The 10,000-nt window shown below is 34.9% G+C and overlaps 3 protein-coding genes across 3 annotated transcripts in view; 2 read left to right on the plus strand and 1 right to left on the minus strand.

Moving 5' to 3' along the window:
• LOC125600218 (photosystem I P700 chlorophyll a apoprotein A2) overlaps nt 1–752 on the minus strand; it is a 5,036-nt gene extending 4,284 nt beyond the window's left edge. Inside the window, exon 1 of the mRNA XM_048773065.1 lies at nt 1–752. This exon is cut by the window's left edge and continues 4,284 nt beyond it. Coding sequence (XP_048629022.1) covers nt 1–752 — 752 coding nt within the window.
• A 60-nt stretch (nt 753–812) lies between these two features.
• LOC125600221 (photosystem II CP47 reaction center protein-like) lies at nt 813–4,005 on the plus strand. The gene is made up of 2 exons (XM_048773068.1): nt 813–2,378; nt 3,159–4,005. Exon 1 carries the CDS (start codon nt 871–873, stop codon nt 1,408–1,410), a length of 540 nt encoding a protein of 179 aa, XP_048629025.1. The 5' UTR covers nt 813–870; the 3' UTR covers nt 1,411–2,378; nt 3,159–4,005.
• Nucleotides 4,006–5,717: 1,712 nt separating this feature from the next.
• The window catches only part of LOC125600217 (protein Ycf2-like), a gene marked incomplete at its 3' end in the record, with an annotated part of 11,072 nt that continues 6,789 nt past the window's right edge, over nt 5,718–10,000 (plus strand). The window contains 1 exon segment of the mRNA XM_048773064.1: nt 5,718–10,000. This exon segment is cut by the window's right edge and continues 6,789 nt beyond it.

The raw sequence follows: 10,000 nt of genomic DNA on the forward strand, positions 1-10,000 counted from the left end.
CCTGATCCTTGGGAGGTACCAAATAAATGACTACTTGAATCGGGGTTTTGAGCATACAGATTCCACTGACCCGTAAAAAGTGGGCCTAACCCTTGGGGATGCGGTAATACACTTAAGAAATTATTCCATCGAACATATTCCCCCCTGGATGCAGGAATAGCGACATGTACTAAATGACCTGTCCAAGCCAAGGAGCTTACCCCGAATAGTCCTGACAAATGATGATTCAGACGAGATTCAGCATTTTTGAACCATGAAACTCTTGGTTTCCATTTTGGTTGTAGGTGTAACCAACCCCCTATTAAGGATAGGGCAGAAAGAAATAATAGAAAAAGAGCTCCAGTATAAAGATCTTCATTAGTACGTAAACCGATTGTATACCACCACTGATAAACACCAGAATAAGCTATATTCACCGGGCCAAGAGCACCTCCTCGAGTAAATGCTTCCACAGCCGGTTGACCAAAATGAGGATCCCAAATAGCATGAGCAATCGGTCTTACATGTAAAGGGTCTTGTATCCATGTCTCAAAATTTCCTTGCCAAGCTACATGAAACAAATTTCCGGAAGTCCACAGAAAAATTATTGCTAATTGCCCGAAATGAGAAGCAAAAATATTCTGATAAAGACGTTCTTCAGTAATATCATCATGACTCTCGAAGTCATGTGCGGTAGCAATACCAAACCAAATACGACGAGTAGTGGGGTCCTGAGCTAAACCTTGGCTAAACCTTGGAAATCTTAATGCCATAATGCCTTTCAAATCCTCCTAGCCATTATCCTACTGCAATAATTCTTGCTAAGAAGAACCTTTTTATGATTATATTGGTAATAATCCAGCAAAAGGGGGATTATTCCGAGCGGGTTCAATGGACAATGGGGATGGAATAGCTGTTGGATGGTTAGGACACCCCGTCTTTAGAAATAAAGAAGGGCGTGAACTTTTTGTACGCCGTATGCCTACTTTTTTTGAAACATTTCCGGTTGTTTTGGTAGACGGAGACGGAATTGTTAGAGCCGACGTCCCGTTTAGAAGGGCAGAATCTAAATATAGTGTCGAACAAGTAGGTGTAACTGTTGAGTTTTATGGTGGTGAACTCAATGGAGTAAGTTATAGTGATCCCGCAACTGTGAAAAAATATGCTAGACGGGCTCAATTGGGTGAGATTTTTGAATTAGATCGTGCTACTTTGAAATCCGATGGTGTTTTTCGTAGCAGTCCAAGAGGTTGGTTTACTTTTGGGCATGCTTCGTTTGCTCTACTTTTCTTCTTTGGACACATTTGGCATGGTTCTAGAACCCTCTTCAGAGATGTTTTTGCTGGTATTGATCCAGATTTGGATGCTCAGGTGGAATTTGGGGCATTCCAAAAACTTGGAGATCCAACTACAAAAAGACAAGCAGTCTGATGCAACATTGCTTTTTTCTTTTAGTTTCTGTTTGCGATTTTTTTGATTTCATTTTATTTAATAGGTAGGGTACTGTAGGAATCTTGATTTAAATCGCTGCCGTTTCTTTGACTCTTTTTTGTTCTTTATCCGGAGGTATACTCCTTCAGTAAACATAAACAAAACAGGTATGAAAGCTATAATTGTAAACCACGATCAAATTTATGGAAGCATTGGTTTATACATTTCTCTTAGTATCGACTTTAGGGATCATTTTTTTCGCTATTTTTTTTCGGGAACCGCCTACAATTTCAACTAAAAAATGAAATAATTTTGCATTCTCTTCATTGACGTAATCAGCCTCCAAATAGTTGGAGGCTGATTACGCCAACTAGTCCCCGTGTTCCTCGAATGGATCTCTTAGTTGTTGAGAGGGTTGCCCAAAGGCAGTATATAGAGCATACCCAGTAAAACTTACAAGTAACCCAGATATAAAGATGGCGACTAGAGTTGCTGTTTCCATTATTATATAATTGAAAGACCACAATGGATCTATGCTAAGATCGTTTATTTACAACGGAATGGTATACAAAGTCAACAGATCGTAATGAATACAAAATAAGATTTATGGCTACACAAACTGTTGAAGATAGTTCTAGATCTGGTCCAAGAAGCACTACTGTAGGGAAGTTATTGAAACCGTTGAATTCTGAATATGGTAAAGTAGCTCCTGGATGGGGAACGACCCCTTTGATGGGTGTTGCAATGGCACTATTTGCGGTATTCCTATCTATTATTTTGGAGATTTATAATTCCTCTGTTCTACTGGATGGAATTTCAATGAATTAGACTGAGAAGAATCTTGAAGTGCTAGCTTTTTGTTCGATACAAAAAAGTAAAGTATGTAGGTCTAAAATTTTGCACCTATTCTCCTTTGGTAGTTCGACCGCGAAATTTTTTTCTGCATTGTATATTTCCGGAATATGAGTGTGTGACTTGTTAGAATTGACCCTATGGATAGTACAGAGAAGGGGGTCTGTCATCTTTATCAAGATGGTTTTATTTCGTCGGATATTCATTCGAGTATCTGGAGCACGAAATAGATCAAATAGATCACAAAGTTTTCGAACTATGATTCATACTTAATACTTAGACCTCGTAGCCGGACTTCTTTCCGTTCTATCTTATAAATTTTCATAAATCAATTTTTTTTCTGCTTTTAAACTCTTATTTAGATCAAAGGACAAACGCTTCTTTGTATTTTATGTTTTTAATCATTATAGCTCTTTTTTTTTTATTGAATAAGTGATGATCCAATGGTTCTCACTCAGTGAACTTTGGACTTTGAAGGTTTCATTGAATTATCGTGGTTTTCGTATGAATCTGAGGTTTCAATTAATAAGTAGGGTCTTAACAAGAAAATTCCTATCAATAATAAAGAAAACAAGAAGAAATCCGTATTCCCATTCCATACAAATACCAACTAAAAAAGACAATAACGGTAGGTAATCTAGAAGATTCAAGAGGCCTGTAACGATCAACACAACATAAAGACGTATGAGCTGACTTGAGTTTTTGGCATTTAACCACAAAGAAGAGCTTTCGCATTTTGACTCTTAAATAATATTGAATGAGAGAGAAGTTTAAAACTTTATATTCCATATCCGTTTCAATCAGTATTTGGGTCTTTTTTTTGTTTGAGCTGTACGAGATGAAATTCTCATATACAGTTCTTGGAGGGGGAGGAACCTTGGTTTACCTATCTCAATAAAGTTTATGATTGGTTCGAAGAACGTCTTGAGATTCAAGCGATTGCAGACGATATAACTAGTAAATATGTTCCTCCGCATGTCAACATATTTTATTGTCTAGGAGGAATTACCCTTACTTGTTTTTTAGTACAAGTAGCTACGGGATTTGCTATGACTTTTTATTACCGTCCAACTGTTACTGAGGCTTTTGCTTCTGTTCAATATATAATGACTGAAGCTAACTTTGGTTGGTTAATCCGATCAGTTCATCGATGGTCGGCAAGTATGATGGTCCTAATGATGATCCTGCACGTATTTCGTGTATACCTCACCGGTGGTTTTAAAAAACCTCGCGAATTAACTTGGGTTACTGGTGTGGTTCTGGGTGTATTGACCGCATCTTTTGGTGTAACAGGTTATTCTTTACCTTGGGATCAAATTGGCTATTGGGCAGTCAAAATTGTAACAGGTGTACCTGACGCTATTCCGGTAATAGGATCGCCTCTTGTAGAATTATTACGCGGAAGTGCTAGTGTTGGACAATCCACTTTGACTCGTTTTTATAGTTTACACACTTTTGTATTACCTCTTCTTACGGCTGTATTTATGTTAATGCATTTCTTAATGATACGTAAGCAAGGTATTTCTGGTCCCTTATAAATAATATAGATTCTAGATATTTTTAATTACTAATTTATCTTATTACTTGGTGAAGGAACAATCGTATTTTATTGCTATAAATATGGATTATTAAAAAAATAAGACATGTATTTGGATATTTCCCTTCAACTCCACAATATTGTATTATTTTTTTGACATAAAAAGTTGAAGGGAATTCTATGAAGAGAAAATGGATTATGGGAGTGTGTGACTTGAACTATTGATCGGGCCGTGCAGAAATATGACTTTATCTGCTACATTGGAATTCACAACCAAATGTGTCTTTGTTCCAACCACTGTGTAAGCCCCATACAGGGGATAGGCTGGTTCACTTGAAGAGAATCTTTTCTATGATCATAATACCCGACGATGTCGTGGATGAGTGGGCTCCGTAAAATCCAAAAATCCAGGAGATTAAGGGATGGAACATAATCAGGATTATGTTTTTAGCTATTTTTTACTAAAAAAGAGCTAAAAAAATAAAAAATTAATAGTATGTAAATGCATTCATTTCCTCTGCATCGACTCGATTTCTGATACTATCGGAGTGAATACAGGATCTAATGAAGAGTAGAGGGTAGACTTCATTAGTAACAAGTAAATCCTTTGTATTTGAAAAATCTCGATATAATTTTTGAGATTAAGGATTAATTGATAAGGTATGAGACGATCCAGAAAGCACTTAATCATGATCAACTTTTAAGCTTACGTGGGTGTTGAGCATTTACCTGTAAGAATGGAATTTATGGTAATCTTTAGTTGCAATAACTTTGGAATCGGATAATTCTTTTTTTACATATTAAATACTTGTGGATAACATATATATTTTTTGTATGTATTAATTTAGTTTGGTTAATTCTTGCTCGAGCCGGATGATGAAAAATTATCATGTCCGGTTCCCTCGGGGGATGGATCCATAAGAATTCACCTATCCCAATAACAAAAAAACCAGATTTGAATGATCCTGTATTACGAGCTAAATTAGCTAAAGGTATGGGTCATAATTATTACGGAGAGCCCGCATGGCCCAATGATCTTTTATATATTTTTCCAGTAGTCATTCTTGGTACCATTGCCTGTAACGTAGGCTTAGCGGTTTTAGAACCATCAATGATTGGTGAACCTGCGGATCCTTTTGCAACTCCTTTGGAAATATTACCTGAATGGTATTTCTTTCCTGTATTTCAAATACTTCGTACAGTGCCTAACAAATTATTGGGTGTTCTTTTAATGGCTTCAGTACCGGCGGGATTATTAACCGTACCCTTTTTGGAAAATGTTAATAAGTTCCAAAATCCATTTCGTCGTCCAGTCGCGACAACCGTCTTTTTGATTGGCACCGTGGTGGCCCTGTGGTTAGGTATTGGAGCAACATTACCAATTGATAAATCTCTAACTTTAGGTCTTTTTTAATTAAATTTATTCAATTGTAAAATAAAAGGCGTGGGTATCTAGGGAGTAGTCATTTCAAAATGAATTCTCCCTAGATACATATCTAAATTAATTTTATTAAGTAAAATAGGTTTGACTGGAAAATCGAAATTACGTTGAAGGTTTAAAATCCATTTCAATTTTAAATTGACTTTTTAGTCAAATTTTTTTAATGCTTTTTTTATTTTTTTTCTAAAATGTCTAATATCTTTTTTACATCTTCTATGTGAAAATGTTCCATTTTGATAAGGTCTTCTTGACTGTTATTCAAAAGATCCAATAATGTATGTATATTGGACTTTTTGAGACAATTATAGATTCTGGGAGGCAATTCTAATTGGTCAATAAAAATATATTGAAACGCTAGTTCTTTTTTTTTTTTCTTAGGTTAACTAATCTATTATGAAAAGGAAAAAGGGGTAAAGTAACTTGATGTTGATTGTTCTCTAAATAGAACGTTTCTTCTTCTACATGTAGAAAAGGAATAAATAAATTAATCAAATTCCGGGAGGCTTCATGAAGTGCTTCTTTAGGAGTTAAACTTCCATTTGTCCATATTTCTAGAAAAAGAATCTCTTGTTTTTCATTCCCATTCCCATAAGAATGAATACTATGATTCGCATTTTGAACAGGCATGAATACAGCATCTATAGGATAACTTCGGTCTTCAAAGTTATTTGACATTTTTAAACTATATCCGCGATTCCTCTCGATTTTTAATCCAATACACAAATTTATTGGTTCCGTTAAGGTAGCTATATGCTGTGTATTATCAACGATTTCCACAGAGGGCGGTAAAACTATGTCTCGAGCAGTTATATATCCGGGACCTTGGACACAAATAAGCGCGTTGCGCGTTCCATATAGATTACTTTTTAATACAATCTCGTTCAAATTCATTAAAATTTCATGTACTGATTCTTGAATACCGACTATGTTAGAATAGTCATGTGGTATGTTCTCAGATTTTGCACGTGTAATACATGTTCCTTCTATTTCGCCAAGTAAAGCTCTTCGCATCGCAATGCCTATTGTGTCGGCTTGACCTTTCATAAGTGGAGACAGAATAAAGCGTCCATAATAAAGACGCTTACTGTCTCTTCTTGATTCAACACACTTCCACTGTAGTGTCCGAGTAGATACTTTGACTTTCTCTCGAACCATAGTAATTTTATTTGATCAGATCATTGAATCATTTATTTCTCTTGAAACCCTTTCAGCCTTTATTTAGTTCTATACACGTCGTTTTTTAGGGGGTCTACAACCATTATGTGGCATAGGGGTTACATCTCGTACGAAACTTAAAAGTATACCGCTTCTACGAATAGCTCGTAATGCTGCATCTCTTCCTAGTCCAGGGCCTTTTATCCTTACTTCAGCTCGTTGCATACCTTGATCCACTACTGCTCGAATAGCATTTCCTGCTGCGGTTTGAGCAGCAAAAGGTGTTCCTCTTCTTGTACCCCTGAATCCACAAGTACCCGCGGAGGACCAAGAAATCACCCGACCCCGTACATCTGTAACGGTCACAATGGTATTGTTGAAACTTGCTTGAACATGAATAACTCCCTTTGGTATTCTACGTACATTTTTACGTGAACCACTACGGGTATTTTTACGTGAACCAATTCTTAATATAGGTTTTGCCATATTTTTTCATTTCACAAGAAATATATGGATATATCCATTTCATGTCAAAACGGACCTTTTTTTTACTAGCTCCTTGGAAGTGCCTTTTCCTTTAGTAAGATTATCCTTGTCTTTGTTTATGCCTCGGGTTGGAACAAATTACTATAATTCGTCCCCTCCTACGGATTAGCCGACACTTTTCACAAATTTTACGAACGGAAGCCCTTATTTTCATAGTTGTTATTCCTTAATTCTCTTAATATACTTATTGTTGGACGAAAAAAAGGTTTCTTGATATTTTTGAATCTTGAATTGTATCTTCGTGAAAGGAATGTTGAATTTCAAAAAACCACTGACTTATTTGAATCCTTGTTATGGAGTCTAGAAAGTGGCTGTTCCCCGATTAACTTAATACCTAAGAACTTACTAAAATTTTTACCCCCCTTTTTCTCCTATAGGTATACCTATACAAAAATATGTCGAATCCTTTCAGAAGCATGACCTAAAATAAAAAAAATCTTTAGTATCTAAACAAAATCGAACCATACCGTTCGGAAGTGATTCATAAAGAAAACTTTCATTAATTCATTTTTTTCTTTAATTTCATTCGGGGTAAAAAATTCTAAACTTTTTTAGCAGGGGTGGTATTACACAACCCCCCCCCTTTTTTTCACAAATGCTAAGTTCCGGATATCCAATTTTGATATTAGAAGGATTACCATATATAACACAAAATTTCTCCGCCGATTCTTTTTAGTCGAGCTTCTCGATCTGTCATTATACCTTGAGAAGTTGAAAGGATTACAATTCCTATTCCGCCTAAAATTCGTGGAATTCGTTGAGAGTTAGAATAGATTCGTAGACCCGGTCGGCTTATTCTCTTTAAATTTAAAATCGTTTTATAGGATTCTTTCTTATTTCGTCTATGTCTTAGGGTTAAAATCAAAAAATATTGATTGTTTTCGCGATGTTTCCTTACGTTTTCGATAAAACCCTCTCGTAAAAGTATTTTAACAATGCTTTCGGTGATGTTAGTCGATCCTATCCGAACTGTTCCTTTTCTATTCATGTCAGCATTTCGTATAGAGGTTATTATATCAGCAATAGTGTCTTTCCCCATGATAAGTTAAAATTCCTTAATTGTTCTATAATTTTGATATAATCAACATGTTATTTTTCTTTTATTTATATAAAAATAGAGACGAATTATATATTAATATATGAATTCAATTATTAATATATAAAATTATTAAGGGTATATGCGTGATACACAATCTATTAATTATAATTAATTTGATTTCAATACCATTTTTTTAATCCTATCCTATATTAACTATCGATATTTAGGTCTTATAATACTTCAGGAGCTAATGAAACTATTTTAGTAAAGTTTAATTGTCTCAATTCCCGTGGGATCGCCCCAAAAACGCGAGTTCCTTTTGGATTTCCTTCTTGATCAATGACAACTGCGGCATTGTCGTCATATCGTATTATCGTCCCATTCTTACGTTTGAGTTCTTTACAAGTACGTACAATTACAGCTCTGACCACTTCTGATCTTTCTAGAGTAGTATTTGGGATTGCTTCCTTGATTACAGCAACAATAACGTCACCAATATGAGCATAGCGGCGATTACTAGCTCCTATTATTCGAATACACATCAATTTTCGAGCCCCGCTGTTGTCTGCTACATTCAAATAGGTTTGTGGTTGAATCATATTTTTGTATCTCTTCTTTTAGTGCAAAGGACGAAGTAAAAAAAATATTGTTTGTCAAAAAAAACTTAGAATCTTTTTATCCTTAAATGTTATTTAGCTTTTTCATTCTATATTCCTATTCAGAAATAATGAATTGGGTTTTTATAGGCATTTTTGATGCCGCGATTGAAATAGCTTTTCTGGCTATATTTTCTGGTACACCACCCATTTCATAAAGGATTTTACCTGGTTTAACCACAGCTACCCAGTACTCTGGGGATCCTTTCCCAGAACCCATACGCGTTTCCGCGGGTCTTACTGTAACTGGCTTGTCTGGAAATATACGTACCCAAATTTTTCCACCACGTCGTATATTTCGTGTCATTGCTCGTCGCCCTGCTTCTATTTGTCTAGATGTAATCCAAGCGGGTTCAAGTGTTTGAAGAGCATATCTGCCAAAACAAATACGATTCCCACGAGAGGATATTCCTTTTAGTCTTCCTCGATGTTGTTTACGAAATTTGGTTCTTTTTGGGTTATAGTTGATGGGTTTTTTCTAAATGAGAAATTCCATCTCTACTGCAGAACTGGACGTGAGAGTTTCTTCTCATCCAGCTCCTCGCGAATAAAAGGATTAATTAAGATATAGATGTAGTTAATGATTAATCCTATTAATCATGGTATTTTTTTTTTATTTCATCTTATCTCTTCTAAATTTGTGTATGTCTTTTTTGAAATAGAATCAAAGATCAATTTTATTTCGATTTATTTAAAAATAACGTAATATCATCATTACAAATGTAATTTTTATTAGAGTTAGAATATTATAACAAATCCTTATTTTTTTTTCATTGTTTTTTTCATCTTTTATTACTGTTTTTATTTGAAAAAAAAAAACCAATTTTTCGCCGGCGAATATTTACTCTTTCAATATCTATTTAAGTTTGCTGTTTATCCCCCGAGGTCTCAGAATCAAAATCAGAATAGATAATAAAGTTTCTGGTTTATTCCGCCATCCTGTCCAATGAATTACTAAGATTTCTTGTTCACTAGAATCCTATATATTCATGGGTTCCGTCGTTCCCATCGCTTCTTGATTAATCATTAGGCCTGAATTCTACAATGGAGCTTTTACATGAAATTTTGAATTTCTTTTTTTTTTGAGGCAATTTTCTCAGTTTTGATTGTCTCAAGGCTCTTAATTTTTTGTTTTCGGAACAGATTTATCTAATTATTATTATTTATCTAATTATTATGAATGAATCTGTATTGATGCTTTATTACATTGCTTTTCTTACAGTGACCTCATAGATTTTCCAAATTGGAATCATATATCATTAATATTCAATTTTTTCGCTCTTTCTTTCATCCTTCCATTTATCCGCATACTTTTTGATTACCTTTCATAACTTAATAATCATCTTTCTTTATTCTTTTTTTTT

The sequence above is a fragment of the Brassica napus genome, unplaced genomic scaffold (genome assembly GCF_020379485.1).
Source record: "Brassica napus cultivar Da-Ae unplaced genomic scaffold, Da-Ae ScsIHWf_2155;HRSCAF=2808, whole genome shotgun sequence".
Lineage (NCBI taxonomy): Eukaryota > Viridiplantae > Streptophyta > Magnoliopsida > Brassicales > Brassicaceae > Brassica > Brassica napus.